Here is a 20483-nt window from a genome sequence, read left to right as displayed (position 1 = left end):
TTTATCATCTTCTCCTCGTCTTCTTCTCCTATTCTCCTCATTTTTTCTTCAGGGAAAACAAGAATTATGTATGTATTTCTTCCCCTTTTTTAAAGCCCTAATATAATTTCTGTGAATTGCTCATATATTATTTATTAAAATTAGGGCTATGATTTGTTCTTTCTCATCTCTTTTATTTTTTCCTAATATCTTTTATCGAAAGGGGCTTCATAGATCAGTTTGGTTTTATTTAGTTACGTTTGGTTTTGTTTTTTTTTTTAAAAAAAAATTGTATCAGTTTTTTATATCAGCAGTATGATATACTTATATTATATGTATTAATTGACTGATACACTTACTACATGTTTTTTATTTTTCCTAAATTGTTGCAGTTCATTGTAGTTATGGTTAAACTTGCGGTAATTGTTTTTCATAGTGGTCAATGGGATGAGCAACACTCCTATGTGGATTACAAAACAAATCGTGTTTTGGTTGATGGAGTGATATCATCATTTGATTCTTTTGTGAACTTGATTCATACTGAAATTCAGATTTGAGTCATGTATTGAACTTTCAGTTTTAATTTGTTGACTATAGGCGATAATGATGTTCAACGTGTTCTTAAGATTATAAACATACCACAACAACTTTATCGATAATACATAAAGTGTATCACTATGTATTTAATTGATTGAGCGTATCAATAGTTTCACAAGTGTATCAATAACATATCAAGTGTTTCAAACTAATAATATGTATCAATAAAGTTTAGCAAATGATTAAGTGTATTAAATCTATCAAATGTATCAGCAAACAAACAAGTGTATCAACGATATATAAAGTGTATCATTCTTAGTGCATCAAATGTATTTCATTGATTGAGTGTATCAACAGTTAAGCAAGTGTATCACCAACATATCAAGTGTTTCAAACTAATAATATGTATCAACGAAGTTTAGCAAGTGATTAAGTGTATCAAATCTATCAAGTGTATCAGCAAACAATAATAAGTGTATCAATGATAAATAAAGTGTATCATTCTTAATGCATCAAGTGTATTTAATTGATTGAGTGTATCAACAATTGAACAAGTGTATCAACAACATATCAAGTGTTTCAAACAAATAATATGTATTAATGAAGTATTAGAGAGTAAAAAAAAAGTGTATGAGTAGTACATCAGCAAAACAAATCAGGTGCATCAACGGTATATATTGGTGTATCAACTGTATATGTTGGTATCAATAATAACCGAAGGGTAACTTCGTAATTTTGTATTTTTAAAATGCGAGCTGGGCTTCAATTTTACTATTTTTGCAAATGTAAAAAGGATGTGCTATGAGCCTAATTTATGATACTATGATTGTCATATTTGCAAGAGCCCTATTATTATTATTATTATAGTTGTTACTGTTGTTATTATTATTATTATTATTATTCTCATATTCTAAATTTTTTCTCGTTCTCTAAATTTAATTATTTTCATATTTTAAATTTGTTATTCTATTTTTTTTAATTATTCTAATATCATAAATTTAATTAAACCAACCAACCTACCTAAATACAATTATTTACAAACCAAACAACCAAACATAAATATTTAATTATATCAACAAACCAACCTAAATACAATTATTATATATAAATTCAAATAATATTACTATTATTCAAATTTTTTTAGTTAAACAAACAAACAACCTAAATACAACATAAATCCAATTATTATATCTAAATTTAAACAATATAACTAAATTAAAATAATTTTTTCAAAAAATAATAAAACTAAATAATAAACCTAATTGATCTACGATTTAGTAAATATACATACGTTTGTGACAAAGGAAAAATGAAGGATTTGGAGAAACCAACTGCAACAAAAATTAGGAGAAATTTAAGCAAAAAAACAACAAAATAATAAAAATTAAATAAAGTTAGATAAATATACATAAGTAAACACCAATTGAGTGCTAAAGATGGAAGTAAAGAAATGAAGATAGATTTCTTTTTTCTTAAGAAAATGGAGTGGAAGAAGAATGAAAATGAAGTGGAAGAAGAATGAAAATGTAGAAAAAGAATTTTTTGGGAAATATTTAAATGGAGGTTTAGGAGAAAATAAAAGGAAAGTAGAGAAAAGAATAGGAGATTGAAAAATGTAGCAGAAATCCGTTCGCAGTAAGGGAGTAGAAAAGAAATTCGAATAAAGGAAAAATTTAGAAGGCATAATGAAGGGAAATTAGGTTTTTATAAAGGGGAAGCCATGTACCCAGTACACGACTTTGTCACTATGCGACAAAATTGACAATAAGGTTACTGTTGACTGCCATCTAGTACAGCAGACTGTCATCTGTACTGAAGTCGTGTACTCGGTACACGACTCTAATTAGAAGTCATGAACCGAGTCCACGAGTCCAGTCAAATATTGTGGATCAGGTACATGACTCCGACGATTTAGCAAAGTCGTGTACCGGGTACACCACTTCACTACTACATTTTACATTTCTTTTAGAACCACCATATTTTTAAATCCTTATAAGTTTATGGAATCTTTTATCATAAATTTTTTTAGGGTCATTTTTTTTCAAGGGAATCTTTTATAAATGTAACAAAACACCAAACTATTTACGACTCGTGTAACAAAGCTATAAAGTTAGTCATTTTTTAAATATTACAGTTTTACAGTTCCATCTTTCTTCTCTTCCTTGCGATTCATATTCCTCTTGCTATTTCTTTCATCGTCTTCCTTCTGTCTTCCTATTGCGATTTCTTTCATTGTCTTTTTTTTTTTTTTTTTTTTGCTGCGATTTCTTTTCATCATTTTTCTTATTTTTTAATTATTTATTTACCTCGTTTAATCTTTTCATCGTTTTTCTTCTTTTCCACATTTTTTTGCTCCGATTTCTTTCCTTAGTCTTTCTACTTTTCTTCTCCTTTTTTTTCACTGCGATTTCTTTTTACCGTCTTTCTTATTTTCTTTTTTTATGTTGTTTACATTTGGCTAACCAATCCAAACCACTTTGTACAAAAAAAAGTAATCAATCGTGTAAAAAAAATAAAAGATCGTATATAAAACATCGTGAAAAAATCATTTAGATTGGAGTAGTCAAATGTAAATGATCGTCTAAAAAAATAAACGTAAAAAAAATAAAAGATTGTGTATGAACATTTGGCTAACCAATCCAAACCACTTTGTACAAAAAAAAAGTAATCAATCTAAAAATAATAAAAGATTGTATATGAAGAATCTTGAAAAAAAATCATTTAGATTGGAGTAGTAAACGTAAAAAAAGATTGTGTATGAACATTTGGCTAACCAATCCAAACCACTTTGTACAAAAAAAAAAAGTAATCAATCTAAAAATAATAAAAGATTGTATATGAAAAATCTTAAAAAAATCATTTAGATTGAAGTAGCCAAATGTAAACGATAGTTTAATATAAACTAAAAAAATAAAAGATGAATTTTGAAAAAAAAGATTTACATTTGGTCTTCAAATCTAAACGGTCAAACCAAATTAAATCTAACCAAATTTATCAAATCTATAACAAAATTAAAGGATGAAAGGATAAATTGTAGGCATATTTAAACAATTGTGTAGAAACAATATCCAAATCTAAATGGGACATTTTTGGTATTTTATACTGCACTGACTTTTTTTCTTTAGTAATTTTTTTACAGGGGCAAATATTTGGTACTTTTTTATATTTTTTAAAAAATCTATTTTTATAATTTAACCACAGTACTAACTGTCCACGTGTGTATTTCGTCGCGTAGGTGGGGAACATGCGGCAGGCACAGGGGATCCCGCTCGTCGGTGGATGGTCCAACTAACCTGGGACGCCCCGTCAGATCGCCTTCCTCGATTTTTCCGCCTCTCGTTTTCCTTTACTCTTTCCTCATTACTCCTCCATCCTTTGCTTTACACCCATTTCGCCTTTGATTCCTCCCTCAATTCTCCACCTAAACATTCCCCTCGCCGGATCTTCCTTCTCTAAAGGAAGCTCTCGGCGGCTTATGATTCCTCTTTTTTCTCTTTCTGCCCTGCAATGCCGATAGTTTCGACATTTGCGGCTACATTTTCCGGATCCCTTCTTGATTTGCCCGACAAAGGCTCTGCGGTACGATTTCATCGCCGTATCAGCTGGCTTGCCAATCCGGCCAGTTTCAACTGCCATTTCCAGGTACTTTCTTTCCCTCATTCTTTTGTTTCTTCAGGTACTTGTTTTTACGTTTTTCTCTCTTCACCGTTCTGTTGTACCAACATTTCTTGCCAAAACATAGCTCAAATAGTCTTATGGTCGTGGTTTGAAACCCCCCTTAGGATTCTCAAAGAAGAAAAACCGAACATGCTAAATTACGCTTGGTCTATGTTTGTTTGTTTCGATCTTTTGTCTATTTTCTCCAAAGTATTCAGTCAACGAAAGGACCCCGAAAGGATGGAGCGAGCGCTACAATGTACCCTGATTACCTTTATCTGGTTTGGTTCACTCGGACCGACCAGTAAATACATCAGTCTCGCATGCAAGATTGGCTTGAAAGTCGTTTACCTGTCCTGCCATCTTTTGAAATTACACGATTCAATTTAATTTAAAAATTGCAAGTATGGTGTTTCTTTAACTGAAAAAAAAGTTGCAAAGTGTGGCGCAGATTTCTTGTTAGTTCTTGAGTCACCGGGAGATTGTATGGATGTTGGTCCTCGGTTAAAATACTGGGACATTTACAAATAAATCAGACCAAAAAATTTAGTAGATAGGATAATTTGAATAGAATTTGCAAATATAACAAAATTTAAATCAAGTCCCGCCAACTTTTAGTGTTAGATTATTTAATGTTAGCACTTATTGATTTTGTTATATTTACAATTATTAAAAAATGTGGCTATACACTTAAACTTAATTGTTAGCCATAAAAATGTTATCTGTAAGGGCTATTTTTAAATATAGTTCAATATGGATAGACAAAATAGACTGCTATACTTTATCCCTTTTTTCTTTGTGCTCTAATTTTTCTAAGCTATCATTTTTTTTTTGTTTTTGAAATTTGAATTTGATATGTATTTCATCGCAAGGGGTTTCAAACGTCAAGATTTAAATTTAATTTCTAATTTATCTTTGAAGACTGAGTTTGGCTTTTAGTTTTTTAGAAATAGAAATGAGCCTCTTTATAAATGATAATAAGAGAAACTAAAGCTCAAAGTACAAGAGAATTATACTAAGAGCAAAAAAGACCGAAAAAGACTTTAAAGAGAAATCACAACTAAAGTACAACTGAGTTAATCAAAACCTTCAAGATCCCAAACAAAACAAAGGAGATCTGGAAAACAAAGCAAAACATAAAAACTTCAAAAGTTGAGTTTGGCTTCTAGTTGTGCATTGAGTATTAAAATAAAAAAAATACACATCTACAAAGTTGAGTTAGCATATTTTAATTGTCATGTCATCATTTCTTTATATCAACTAGCAGTCAGCAACCATTTAAAAATGAATTTTGAACTTGTGAAAAATCGAATCCAAACTTTAGGAACCAGGTCAAGTTTAGGTGCACTTCCTGATCCTTGGTTTATATGTTCATTGTATAATTCTCTTGTTTTAGGAGCTTTTGTCTCATTGTTCATATATTAATAAAGAGTTCCTTTCCTTAAAGAAAAAAAGGAACCAGGTCAAGTTAAAAACTAAATTTAAATATCAATGGTTAAGCCTTGGTTGATAACTATTTGGTTTTTAGTTTTTGGTGTTTGAAAGTTAAACCTATTTCCTCTTAGATGTTATATGATGATTTTCATCCTTTTAAGTAAAAGAGTTCAATTTTTTGCTAAACTCCAAAAGCAAATCAAGATTTTAAAAACTATTTTTTTCAAAAATCTTTAAAAGTTAAGGTTTTCGAAAACATTGTTAAAACATAGAAAATAGATAACAAATTAAGAAATTTGGAGGCGTTTATAGGCTAACTAAAAGTGAGTTTTGAAAAACTGGGAACCAAATAGAAATAAATTAAAATCCTAGGACAGAGTTTATTTTACCCTGGATGTTTTGTTTGTTATGATAGTTCATTCAAACAAAAGTTACTGTTTTATTTATGTTATGAATAAATAAGTAAGCTTCTTCACACTTATTTTGTTTGCCGGAGACAAATGATTTCACTTTGCTAGAGCACTGCCAGCCGTTCTAAGGTTAAACTTTCCTCCGTTAGGATAGCAGGTTCTTTGTAGACAAGCCACTTGTGCATTCATACCTAATTGCCTATTCTTCTTCGTGCTTCCTATTTGAGGAAAGCGTATCAATTTTACCTTTTAATTTTTGTTCGGCTTATGAGCAGCAACTCATAGACCACCTAAAAAGGAATATTTGTTATTGGATTCGTATTCTGACAAAAGAAGTTCAATGAAGCAACGGTTGAAATGGCAATCCGTAAAAGGACCCTACTCTATTGTCTTGCTTCTGTCTAAAAAATAAAATTTGAAACTTCATACACCTTAAAGTTGTGCATAAGATTGGACGAAAGATCATTTTCTTGAGGTCCTAATAATCATTATGCCTAGCATTGAATAGACCGTGGGTATTCACCTTATCAATATCTCAAATCAATAATGGACCTTTTTAGTGCTTAAATGGGACATTTGATTCAGACCGAACTCTTTGTCTACTTTTCTCTTGTTTTGTTCCTTAAAAGTAATAGAGTAAGACATCAATTTCTTAATAAGATTAACTTTTTTGATTACACGATGTACTTCTTTGAAGACATTGGCACACGTGTAAACGAGGTGCTCGACCACCAGAGCTATAGCCCTTGTGCTTGTGATTCATATCTTATCATGTAGATATTTCTTGTCAAGATAGATGAATATTCAATGATCTATTTTGTTGATTTGTTTGATTGGTATTGCTTTGCAATAGTATTAGATTTATAACCTATTGATGTGATGCAATAGGGCCCATTTGTTTTTCGTTGTGATGATAAATGACTTGCTTAACTTAGTGGTTAGAGTATCGCTTTCATACCACGGGAGTCATTGGTTCAAATCCAATAGTAGGTAGAACTTATTCGATATTGCAAAAGCAATGGTATCTGATAAGTTTTCCCACTCAACATTTTAGACTCTTCATGCTATTATGCTCAATCACTCAGATCGTATGATCAAGTTTTTATTACTGTTAATTGCTTTGAAATTGATATCTCAGTTTTTATTACTTCATTGTGCTTAAGCACCCGTTCACGGCAAAGCAAGTAACTGAAGTAGTTCATTGAGAGGATCCTGAGTAATTGTGGAGTACCAAAATCTTTATTATAAACCAGGACAAGATCTTCTTGAGCAATTTCTGGAAGGAGCTGTTTATTGCAACAGGGACAATTTTGAAGAGAAGTACAACATTCCATCCCCAATAGATGGATAGACCAAGAGAGTGAACAGATGCCTTGAGATGTTTTTGCAACGAACAACCAGCTAAGTGGAACAAATGTATTTCTTGGGCTGAACTCTGGTATACCATTACCTTCCATGGCTCTTCTAAGACAACCCCGTACTCGGTGGTGTATGGTAGACCACCTCCCCCTATCATCTCTTATGGGGAAAAGAAGACGACAAACAACAGTGCAAACCAATTTTTGAAAGAGAGGAATTTGATCATTAGCGCACTAAAGGAAAGCTTGTTAATTTCCAAAATCGTATGAAGAAAAAAGCTTATCTGCACTGAAGGGAGTTGACTTTTCAAGTGGGTGAAGAGGTATATCTGAAATTGAGACCCTATAGGCAAAGATCTCTCGCAAGAAAGAGAAGTGAGAAGCTATCTCCAAGGTTTTATGGACCTTATCGGATCATAAAAAGGATTGGAGAAGTGGCCCATCGCCTAGAATTACCTTTGGAAGCTAGCATTCACAATGTTTTTCATCTGTTGCAATTGAAGTTGAAATTAGGGCAAGCACAATGGGTCCAACATTTTACCCCACACTGATAGAGGAATTTGAATTACAGCTTAAGTTGGAATTGGCGTTGGGGATTAGATGGAGTGGAGAAATTGCTGCTAATGAATGGCTAGTCAAGTGGAAGGGGTTGTTGGAAAGTGAAGCTACTTGGGAAACTGTCGATAGGTTTTAGTCGTGCACAACAGAAACCAGATCGAAATTTGCCCTAATCGCTCTTAATTAACATGCATAACCCTAAACTACGTGAATTAGGGTTAAGAGAAATTTTACCCTTGTTGCTCTTGAAATCTCGTAATTTCCACACTAACTTTTACTTAGATTACCATTAGATTTGACCTGCTATTCTCCAAACTTATAGTCGGGTTTAGGGACTCGATGAGTGAAGGAATTAAGGAGAGAGAGATGGTTGGACTTTGGGTTAAGAGAATAAATTGTTTTTGTGAAGTTAATTTTTGTAAGTCAAAATAACAAAATAGCAAAAAAAAAAAGTGTTTTCAATCGAAAAAAAACTTACATGCATTATGCATGTAATTAGTTCACCTAAGCCTAACATCTCATTAAGCACTAACATTTAGTGGACTTTACTGGGTTATGTATATGTCCCACTATGAGTTAATGGGATTATCAACAAAATATTGGATTTTTCCACTAACTTTAGTCAAAGGGCAAATTGGTCTTTTTACCATTCAAGTTAAAGTCAAACTTTGACTTTTCAAGTCAAAAGTCAACGTTTTGACTTTTTAACATTTTGACTTTTTACCATTTTTCCATTTTGAATAATTTCGACCTCTTGAGTATGAATTTGCATTCGTTTTCTCGAAATTCAAAACACATTTGAATCAGTCAAAGTTTGATTTTTCGAAATCAATAGTCAACGTTTTGACTCTTTACGATTTTGACCATTTCCATTATTTTTGAGCTTTCGAGTATGAATCCACATTCATATTTTTTATATTAAAATCATATAGAAACATAAAGCTCTATCTCTAACTGATAACCGATGACTATATCATATATTTTTGTTGGTTTTTCTTTCTTTACCTAATTTGAATTATTCGAACTAATACACCATAAGTTAATTCCATATGAGTTATTTAATGGACCTATAGATATGGACTCCAACTATCTAAGATTGACTGACTAAACCCTTTTAGACCGACCTAATTAACTTTTGTTAATTAATGGGTCATTCCAAAGTCTTGTAGTTGTACTCTCCTCACTATAGATATATTTGTGTCCATTTGATATAACCATGATTAGTAAGTTAATCATTCACAGGTTGTTTGTAATCTCGGTAGAGTCTAAATACCATTTTACCCTCAAGATGCTCTTTAAGTCCCACTGATCCACTATTGAACAATTGGTTTAAAGTCTAACCTATATAAGTCGAATCCCTCTCGGGCTAATGAGAGGATAGAGCCCCTTGTTCAAGTTCCTAAGGGAATAACCTATCTACTAACCCTATAATGGGTGTCTTGCACTCTATGTCCCGAGCTATCCACCTGGTCTTTAGGAGGCTTATTGGGGCAGCTGGTGAACTGCCCTCACATATGCAAATCTAAGGATAATCACATGTGAACAGGAGTTCATAGTTAGCTTAGGATTAAGACTAAGTTACCAAAGTCATTAATAATCGAAATAATCAGTTTTATACTGTAGAACAGTGTTATAGAGTAAGAGTGATTATTTCATGGTTCAGTATTATGTAAACTCTTTACGTAGGATGCTCCCACTTATATGTCTTTACATGAACGATTCAGGATCACATCAGTTGTACTAACTACAAAGCACGCCGCATCCATAGTGGCCCCATAACAAGGCATCCAACCTTATTCATATACTATAGACCGTTTACGCTATCTACTTGAACTTGATCCATGTTTGTCTCTACATAAAGTTCAAGTTTACTTAAGATAGTCTTGGGACCTTAGCTTATTGAATTCAAGATTATAGTATTCAATTTCACTAATAATTTCTCAATAATAGCTTTATTAAATAGAATATTATTTTAAATTACAAACTATGAGTTTTAGGACATAAATTCCAACAACTGTTTATTAAATGCGTCGGCAATTTCCCTCCTCCACCTTGAGGACAAGGTGCATTTTGTGCCGGCCAGTAATGTTAGATCCCCCAATTTTACACAAATATAAGAGAAGGGACAAAAATGAGAAGGCACTGGATGGGGGAATAAAAGAGCCACTGGGTGGGAGGGGAGTGATATATACTTGAGGGCCCACTTGTAAGGGGATATATAAAGAGAATGTTTTGGGGATTAGCAATTTTTAGATTTTGTTTTGGGAAAGGCTGCTGTAGGCTTTATTAGGAGAGGTTTTTAGCCTTCTTGAAGGAGCTGGGTTATTATCCTTGTTTCTTTCATTTTCCTTACTTGATATTTCTGGTTGTTTGTTAGAACTTTGAGTTTATTATTTTAATATATTGCACAAAGTACTGTCTCTTTTTGCTTGTTGGGATTTTTTCTGTTTTTCAGGGTTGGGTTCCTAACAAAGACATACCCAAGAAACTGTGTTTGAAAATGATAAGTATGTTTTATATTGTGCTTTCTGCAGAATGGCATGCACTTGCCCCGATTTGCTCATGGTCGTTCAAGCGTTGCAGGTAAACATTCATCTATCCGTGCTGCATTGTTGGATGAAACAGTTTCACATCAAAATCTCGGAAAATTGACGTCTGAAATATTGGTACCTATTATCCTCTAATGCTTACAAGGCTAATGCCATTGCCAGTCCGTTTTAAATTATCTGTTGATTTAATCCTCTTCAATATCAAAGAAATTAAACTCTACCTTTCTGTTTTTTATTTAACCTGGCAATTATTCCTTTTTACAGGCTTTTGATCTTGTTCAAGGAGAACTTGTAAGTTTTATGAATCTCTTTTACTCTTCATGGGCCTTGTATATAGATATTTTCTTCACTCTTCATGTATTTAGGTTTAGCAGCAGGATTGACTGGGTTAAATTCAGTTCTGAGTTTGAGTTGTTCTGAGAAACCAGTTTAAGCTTATTTTGTTTTCTATTCTACACATGCGTTCTTTGATCCTTCCTAACACACGCCAATGAAAATTTGGATCATTACAAATATTTACCTTTTCAAATCAGAAATGTACAGTAGGGTTTCAACCACTCATGCCTACTAAAGTTCTGATTCTCAATAAACAAGTACACAAAATGTTTTAAAATTTTCTTTTCTTTTCAGTGATCTTACAGAAAAGTGTGTTTTTAGTGAGTTTCCTTTTACATTTTTAAGAAACAGGGATTGTGCAAAGCTTCTGGTGCAATGTGATTTGTCTTTTTATGTATATATAATTTCTGAATATCAGGGTGTATGATACCGTTGTCACAGGCTTTGTGGGAGTCAGCTGTTAAATTGTCTTTCTGTATGCTCTGAGCAGGTAAAGTGGAGTAATGTAATGGATAGGTCACCCGATCCACCAACAGCAGTCTTTCTGCATGGAATTCTGGGCAGCAGAAAGAACTGGGGTATGCACTTGACTTCTTGGGTTGTATTGAATAGTTTTCTTAACCTGCCCATGCTTGCTGAATAGTTAAGTGGCATGGTGCCTGAGTATGTTTGATCTTTTTTTCATCCTAGATGGGCGGGTTGATGGCAAAGTGTTTAGCCACATACTCACATGATGTTATCGCTATCACCATGGCTTAATGGTCAAGTCAAACTAACTAAATATGAAAAGTTTGAAGCTTAAAAGATAATTGTCACTTAGAGAGCACTGATGAACTTTCTTCTTTCTTTTCTTCATCTCAATGATCTTATGTACTTTTGAAGATTCAATTAAATAAAAATTGACGTCTTTGGATTTTAGTTCTGCATGAATTATTGAAGTAAGGGAATTAATGTGAAAATCGTAATTTGTGTTTGGCCTTTTGTTACTGTAGTTTTGAATCTTTGATAGTTAGAGTGCTCACTTAGTACCTTATGCTCCAGGAACCTTTGCTAGAAGATTGGCAAAAGAATTTCCAGCATGGCAGGTAGCTTTTCCAGTGTTGTTAGGGCTTGGGAATGGGGGTAGCTACTTTCATTTTTCGTTTTTCAAAATATAACTTTTCTTGGATTGAAAAAGGTTGATTCTTTCCCTGGAAATTTACAACATAGAGCAATTTGTTAATTTTCTTTTTGGTGTTTCTCACAAGACAAATCCTTTCATGTTTGCATTAGCATTAAAATTCACGTGGTAACACCTAACTCATGCTCGCTCAGTGTTTTTGTATCTCCTCAATTATAGTTCTCTTCTCTTACTCTTTAGGTTGCAATCATAAATTTTAATATCTAAATGTCATAGGCTGAAATGTAAGGAGGGCACCTTGGTTTTAAGTTTTAACAATGTTGAGCTTACATTCTTTCATTTGTTGTTATTTTGCAGTTTCTTTTGGTCGATTTGCGATGTCATGGCGATTCAACCTTAACTACGAAGATGAGCCCTCACACTGTTTCTGCTACTGCTCTTGATGTATTGAAGCTGGTGTGTGGCCTTCAGACATTAAATAAAATTACCAATTGCATTCGTTTCTTGAAAACTAGGCCTTTCTGTTTTGGTTTAAAAATCTTTTAATGACCTTACTTAACAAGATCAATTCTATAGGTTATAAAACTATGTGCTATTTTAACTTTTATAATGCACATGACATGTATTTTGGTCAGTTCACTCTCATGCTTGCTTGAATTTATGAGTATGTAGCTAAAGGATATTATGTTCTGTGCCATCCCCTGCCTAAAATTTGTTATACAGAAAATTTGAAACTAAGGGCCTGTTTAGTAAAGTTCTCGTTCTTTGTTTTCTGATTCTGTTTTCATTTTTTTAAGAAACGGAGGTGTTCAGTAACGTTTCTTGTTTTCTGTTCTAAAAAAATAGAAATGTTTTTCATTTTATAAAGAATTATTGGAAACAAAAAAAGTACTTTCATTCTGTTCCGTTTCTCAATTATTTTTATTGGTTTCATTTTTCTCAATTTATTTTTATTTGTTTTCTTTTTCTTTTTCTCAATTATTTTTATTGGTTTCCTTTTTATTTTTTCTCAATTATTTTTATTTATTTTCTTTTTCTTTTTTTCAATTACTTTTATTAGTTTCGTTTTCCTGTTTCTCAGTTTCCTTTTACTTTTTCTCAAATATTTTTATTGTATCCTTTTCTTTTTTTTCCAATTATTTTTATTGGTTTTCTTTTCCTTTTTTCTCAATTATTATTATTTGTTTTCTTTTCCTTTTTCTTAATTATTTTTATTTGTTTCATTTTCCTCTTATCTCCATCGTCTTCCCAAAATAATCAACCTCTTCCTCTTTCATTTATCGTCTTCCTCTGCACACCATCTTCCTCTTCGCCTCTCATCGTCTTCCTCTCAATTCGGACTCTTCCTCTTCGTTGGATCCATAGTTTTTGCTGGATTGTTTCTCTTCGTCGGATTCATAGTTTTTGCCTTTCTCTTTGCGCGAATCTAGGTTTTCGTTGTGGGTTTTTCTCTAAAGTATCATAGGTAGTAGAGTTAAAGTTAATTTTTGTTTTGTTTATTTCAATTATGAATACTGAAAATATAATAATTTAAAATTAATATTACATTCTAGATGTTACAAAATATCGATGAGGTTGTTGAAATTGATTGATTAAGAAGTGAGTCGACATCATCTAACAGAAATGGCCCGAGTGAGAGATGATATTGTCAATCAAATTTGGTAACATTTGAAGGATAGATACAATTTCATGTTTATGTTATTATTTTTATTCGTGCATTGCTACTTCTTTGTATTAAATAAATAAATTTTTGATAATTTTATTTTTTATGTTTGATGGATGACCTATATTTTTGTTTAACGTTTAAATGAAGTAGATGTGAAAAATAAAATATAAATCTAGAAAAAAATTAGAAAACAAAAAACAGTTATCAAACACATTTTTTGTTCATGCTTCTTTTTTTCAAGAAACAAGAAACAGAAATAGTTATCAAGCTTGTTCTAAAAAAAGAAGAAACAAGGAACAAGAAACAGAGAATAGGAACGTGACTAAACGGGCCCTAATGTGCTTGATGATAATAGGTTGTTCTCATATTTGGCATCAGCTGTCTAGTTTCTAATTAAATTATGTACATTTATTCCTCCACGAGGATACTAGATGTTGTTTTTTTACGTGATATAAAAAAAGATGCACGACTGTTTTCTGAACTCCATTAATTGTTTATTAGGTCCGACAGTTGAAAATAACACCTCGAGTTCTAGTTGGGCACAGCTTTGGAGGAAAAGGTATTTTGTAACTAACAAGCAATGTACACTAGCCATTGTGCAATTTGACGTGAAATCTTATTCATTTTTCAGGTGCTAATGGTACTGGTGCTTTCTGCACCTTAAATTATCTTTGCAGTTGTCTTGAGTATGGTAGAACAGGCTGCTAAACCTCTTGCCCGGCCAGTGAGAGTAGGTTCTTATCTACCAAGTTTATTTTAGCTCTCGAGTTTTGTATACTTATTACGTAGGTATTAGGAATTTGTTAAAATTTAGAGAAGTAATTAATTAAAGTTTTATTCTGCAGTAGAAGGTAATCAAATTCAATAAATTATCTTCCTATGGGGAGACTTTTTTTCCCTCTCTCTCCAAAGTATCTAAATAGAACTTATGTCCTTTCTTTTCATAATGCTTTCTCTCTCTCTCTCTTGTCTTTTTCTATTTTGTTTCCTGTAGGTTTGGGTTCTGGATGCCACTCCTGGAATAGTTCGACCTGGTGGAGATGGAGAGGACCATCCTGAACAATTAATATCTTTCCTAAGTACGCTGGGAAATGAGGTAAAATTGCAGTGTACTGTTTTATCCCACTCGTATCTCTCTCTTTTTCGGGGGTAAAGGAAACAGTCCATTGATTGGTTTTCTTTATCCTTTTGTTTTAGCACTTGAACCACTCTAATATTCTTGTTACAGTTGTAAAATATACATTCCAAAGCAGGATATTTCATGCTTTCTTTTGTTCGTTCACATCATTTACATATTTTTGGGTAATAGGTATACTCAAAGCAGGATGTCGTGAATGCTCTAGTTCAACATGGATTTTCTAAAGATGTAGCACAGGTATCATAGACACTTTTCTCTTAAACTATTTAGTCAAGCAGTTTGTTTGAGATTCTGTTGTCACGCCAAGATTATCTTTTGGGCATTTAGTTTTAAGCAGGTTTTTTTGCTTCTATCTTCATACGAAGTCTTCATTCAGTATTTGGGTGTTTAAATAGGGTTCCACTCATGCATCATGCTGATTCAGCCTCCTTTTTTTTCATTTCATATTACATGATTGTGCAGTACTACCCTTAGTCTTAAATATTTATTCAACTTTCCAAATACTCACCTTATTAAAGGGAAGAGATTCAACAGTTCTTTTTCCTATATAAAAAAATGCTGAATCAATCTCTTCCCTTTATATTTCTTCTACTTCTAAACAAGTCTTGGTTGAGGAACTCTTTTGATTTTTTGAAGTTGTGTAGCATGGAGTATACCTTCTACTGATAAATGTACGTGTTTTGCTGGAAAGTTTTACTTTTTCCCCCTCCATATTGAAGTGGCGTAGTTGGTTACTTTCTAAGTAAAATGCTGGTAAACAGCTAGAGCTTTGCATTTTTCTTCGTTTTTGTTAGTGGCCAAGGAGGGACATTACTACCTCTGAAGTTTGTTTCAAATATTGGAAAATAAGTTTCTAAAACAACTAATTTCAAGTCATTTCCAATCCATTTTATATGTTGTACTAAGTTTTGTAATTAGATCACACATTTGTAAACCTTCAACTACTGACAACTTTCAAGGTGCCTCGTGCTTACTGCCTGGCGGTAAAAGGTGAATGAATGTGCATGTATTGGGATTGGCTTCATACTTGGTGCTCCCAAATAAGTGCCCAAGTCAATCATCATTCAGGCAATCCTTACTTTTTTTTCTTTTTCCTTTAGTTTTATTTATTTCCAAGGATTTCATTGATGAGATGAAATATACAAATGAAGTGGAAGTAATGCCCAAACTAACGAAATTACACAAAAGATTTCCAGTTAACATTAACTGAATCCAAAAGCATATGAAAAGAGAACGCTTAAAAGGACGGTTGTTTCTTCTAAACCGTAATAATAATAAGAAAAATGTGTAGGTGCATCTCGGACATCACCTATCTTCGTGCATCTCACTAAATTGTCCAATCAAATTTTGTTATGTGGTTATTTTTTTCTTATCTTATTTTCTTTTATGAAATATTTTCAACAACAAAGAAACAAATACCTCTACGATATGATATTGCACATATTGGGATACACTCTCATAACTTTATTTTTGGTTTCACCCAAAAGACCTCATAGCATTGGGAGATAATTTTCCTCCCTTATAAGTTATTTCATTTTCTTATTTAAGGGATGGGGGACTTTGATAGTATTATTAACAATCATCCTTTCGAACAAAGGACCACCGAGCCCTTCTTTCAAATAGTCTATTGATCTCCGAATTGTACTTAAGTGCACTGCTAACTCAACCAAGAAGTAGTCATCCATCCAAATTACCTTTGAGCAGTCTGCCCGTTTGAAGGCTCAACCAGGGATAGACACTCTTCCATGATTACATCTTTCAAGGCTCCCACTTCTCTTAGATCAATTTGTTGTGAATAACAATCCACCAAATATCTATACAAGGGTATGATATTGTCCATTTTAGATATACTCTTGTAGTGTTCTTTTTGTTTCATTCAAAAAGGCTCACACTATTGGTGATAGTTGTCCTCCCTTATAAACCCATGACATCATCTTATCTATAATATACACTTTCTTTTAGAGATATGTATATTTTTCAAAATATCATTTCAGGGATTGGATATGATGTGAATGATGCTATGCTATATTGCACTGTCTTTTGCTTTGGTTTGTGACTTCAGCGTTCTTGATATTCTGTTCTGTTTACAGAAGATTGTTTACCAATCCTGCTGATTTTCTTTACCTGATGTGTACATATCAATTTTTTTTTCTAATAAGATGTCAGCTTTTGGTATATGTTTGTCATGTCATGTCTTCAGTTTTTGGTTTGAGACTGTAACTTATCTGAAAATTTTGTTGGTTCACAGTGGGTCGTTACAAACCTTCGACCTATTGGGCCTCATAGTTCATCATCGTCTGGCTTCTCATGGGCATTTGATCTCAAGGGCATTGCTGAAATGTATCATTCCTACGAAGAGACAAATTTATGGTAGTGACTTTAGATACTTTTTGGTTATCAACATATTCTTTTCCCTTTCAAAAAGTAGTATTGCAATCTCATACAATTGTTTTGTAGGAAAATTGTGGAAGATGTTCCACGTGGTGTGCATATCAATTTCTTGAAAGCCGAACGAAGCTTGCATCGTTGGGCACTCGAAGACATCCGGAGAATTCATGCTGCAGAGGAACTGGCTGTTGAAGAGGGAGGTGGGGTTGAAATGCATGTTCTTGAGGATGCTGGTCATTGGGTATGGTTTTTTTTTTCTTTTTACCTATCTTTTCTGCACTCATTTTCTGTAAAATCTTTATATAACGAAGAGTAATACTATATGGTGTGTTATATAAACAGGTGCATGCTGATAACCCAGATGGTCTCTTTCGGATCTTGTCATCCTCTTTCAAAGGGATTAGAACTTGAGGCGAGCAAGCTTTTTTTCTTTCTTTTTTGGACAAGTGCAAGACTTTCTTCACACCATACATATCATATCGTATGCATTGCATATCTCATTTCTCAATTCATTTGAGCATTATAGGAACTTGCATTAACATCATTTTGTATATCTATTGCACATAAACAGTTTTGTCTTGTAACCCCAAGATTTAGTTTTACATGTCTTTCGTTTGCATCAAAACAGTGTATTTGTTTCTGATTAATAAGCACATGATGCTTCAAGTTTTGACTGATGTCTAGCATTTTTCTGTAGGTCCTTTAACTTCTCTTCTTTGCGTGTTTGTACTATATTATCACTCGGTTTAACCATCATTCTGCAGAATTTATGCCTAGACTCGGTAAACTAGATATTCCGAGGTGCCACATAAGAAGGAAAGGAAAGACTTCTAGTATATTGTTGATTTTTTTTTTCTCTTGTATTATTTATTTATTTTTTTTGTCTATATTTTTTCCTCATTCGTTGTTGCTCTTTCTCCATATAAGAAGACCTTATATTACGTTCAATAATATAGAGGAATGGTATTACATTCTTTTTAATTCCTTTTTTAGGTTGATATTAGAGCATGTGTTTTGAAAGCCCTAAAAACCCTAATTTTTAAGAACCTAGAAACCCTAAATCTCTTTCCGCCAGCCGTCGATCGTTGTACTCCAATTGCCGCTGCCACCGCCATCGCCATCGCTCGTTGGTCTGCCATAGGACCTCGTTGGAAGTTTTTTCTTCTGTTTTCTTTTTGTAAGGTGGTGGGTTCTTGTGGTTTCTTATTTGTCATCTCCAGTTGCTCCTTTTTGTACCATCGACCATTGATTCCGCCGCCGCCCGCTGTTTTTGACCTCTGCCTTTTTGGATTTGTCTTCTTTTTCAGATTTGTTAGCAATTTTTTTGAACCCAAACCCTTTGCCACGCCAACTTTTTCTGTTGCCATCGGAACCCATAATCGGTGCACCCTACTTGCATTTAGAGTTGTGTTGGCATTAGTAATCAAAACGTTTGTTTGCCTACTAACGTGGTTTTTTTTGGGGTTATTGTGGCTTAAAGTTCACCATAGTATAGACCAAATTAATCAAACTCCGGAACTGCCACAACTCGATATCTAGTATGGTAATTTTTATGTTTCCTTGACACAAATAGCATCTGGAATTGGGACCTCCAATTGGGGGTGCTAGGATGCTTGACGGTCTACTACTTTAATCAAAGTTTTTTAGTAATAAATCAACTCAGGGTCTTAATAGTATTAGTTCTCCTTTTGATCATGAACAAATCATGCATTGGCATTGTAGATTAGAACATCCCAACTTTCACGAACTTATAAACATTTATTTTCAAATTTGTTAAAAAACATAGATTGTTCTTCTCTTCAATGATTTTTTTTTTGTTGACATTCCAACTCAATTGACATCCATTTGTTCTCGAGGACAAGAGGTTTCAGGTTCAATTTTTTCCATTCTTTTTGTATTTAAAAAGACATTTATAAAAAAGTTGCATTTATGCAAAGTCTTGCCACCTATTTTCCAAAACCATACAAAGCCTCAAAACGGGTTCATCTCATGTTTGGGGTCCTACTCACTCGTAGTGGAAAAAAGTGGTTTGTATCATTAGTGGAAAAAAGTGGTTTGTACCTTTATTGATGATCACACAAGTCTCTCTTAGGTTTATTTCATGACAGAACAAATTTGAGGTGAAAGATTTTTTTTAAGATGATATGATTGAAACTGATCTCAAGCCAAATTCAACATTTTACACTATAGTAATGGAACATAGTATTTTGGTGCCTATTTGAGTGATTTTTAAAAGAAAAAGGCATTTTACATCAATCTACTTGTTGTGATGTCCTGAACAAAATGAATTAACTAAAATAGTTATATATTTGAGGTTGCACATGCTATAATGTTTTATATGCATGTTCCTAAGTATTATGAGGGGATGTTGTACTCACGACTACCTATTTGATAAATAGGATGTCTAGCAAAGTCTTAAATTTTCAAACCTCTCTTGAATGTTTTAAAACTAGTTTTCTAACTTGTTGCATACACTTTGATCTATCCTTAAAGGTTCTTGGTTGCAGTGCATATGTTAACATACCTAGTTTTTTTTGTTTTTTTTTTTTGTTTTTTTTTATCAAAACCTGATCATAGAGCTACAAGGTGCACTTTTTGGGTTATGCGTTTTGATCTTGCGCAAAAAAAAAAAAAAAAAATCATGTGAGCATGAACGTGTCTTTTTTAGAAAAACAAACTATATTTTATCCTAATTCTCTTCAGAGGGAGAAATTAGATATAGAAGATAATTTTCGAGAAATATTTGAACTACTTTCTTCTATTAGTCAACTTGATATGTCCATCACAAATCCTTCAAAGTCAGGTATCTAAATTTCTCATTTGGGGGGTGGGGGGGGGGGGGGGGGGGCTGAAGGGGAGATACTACAAATTGGCCCTACAGGTGAAATTCCTGAATTAAAGTTTTATACTAGAAGAGAAAACAACCAAAGGAACAACGATTAGAAAGTTGAGTCCTTCCTCAGTTCCCAAGGGTGAAAGTAGGTAATCCTTCTTCTCCTTATATCCCAAATGTTCAAAATACCTCACCTATCATCTTTGATCTCGAAGTTCCCAATGCTATTAGAAAAGGAACTAGAGCATGTGCTAAATATCCCATTGCAAATTACATCTTATATGCAAAATAGTCATAAAGCCTTCACATCTAGGATAACTAACTTAATTGTTTCTTTAAATATATAAGAAGTCCTAGATGATCCAAATTGGAAACTAGCAACTACGAAATAAGTGAATGCTCTAAGACAAAGTGGAACTTGGGAAATAACAAACTTACCAAAAGATAAGAAGACCGTGGATTAATTGCAAATGGTTGTTGTGTAATGCTGATGGTAGTATTGAAAGATACAAGACTAGAC

At 33.0% G+C, this 20483-nt stretch overlaps 1 protein-coding gene across 1 annotated transcript; it reads left to right on the top strand.

The window, feature by feature from the left end:
* The first annotated feature begins 3771 nt into the window (after window positions 1–3771).
* Window positions 3772–17807, top strand: LOC103485384 (abhydrolase domain-containing protein C22H12.03). Its single transcript, XM_008442942.3, has 13 exons — window positions 3772–4158; window positions 10468–10599; window positions 10747–10773; window positions 11309–11396; window positions 11860–11903; window positions 12296–12394; window positions 14106–14163; window positions 14282–14334; window positions 14599–14700; window positions 14914–14979; window positions 16991–17112; window positions 17200–17371; window positions 17473–17807. Exons 1-13 carry the CDS (start codon window positions 4024–4026, stop codon window positions 17539–17541), a joined length of 1167 nt encoding a protein of 388 aa, XP_008441164.1. The 5' UTR covers window positions 3772–4023; the 3' UTR covers window positions 17542–17807.
* The last annotated feature ends 2676 nt before the right edge of the window (window positions 17808–20483 follow it).

This window comes from Cucumis melo, chromosome 3, assembly GCF_025177605.1.
Source record: "Cucumis melo cultivar AY chromosome 3, USDA_Cmelo_AY_1.0, whole genome shotgun sequence".
In the NCBI taxonomy this organism is placed as follows: domain Eukaryota; kingdom Viridiplantae; phylum Streptophyta; class Magnoliopsida; order Cucurbitales; family Cucurbitaceae; genus Cucumis; species Cucumis melo.
This window is presented reverse-complemented; position numbering and strand designations above follow the sequence as displayed.

Bases quoted from the DNA above. Each gene is read 5' to 3' on its own strand.
- LOC103485384 (XM_008442942.3), top strand. From the start codon at position 4,024: ATGCCGATAGTTTCGACATTTGCGGCTACATTTTCCGGATCCCTTCTT. The intron at 11,904-12,295 runs GTAGCTTTTCCA...GTTATTTTGCAG, and splicing joins AAGAATTTCCAGCATGGCAG to TTTCTTTTGGTCGATTTGCG. The intron at 14,335-14,598 runs GTAGGTTCTTAT...TGTTTCCTGTAG, and splicing joins CTCTTGCCCGGCCAGTGAGA to GTTTGGGTTCTGGATGCCAC.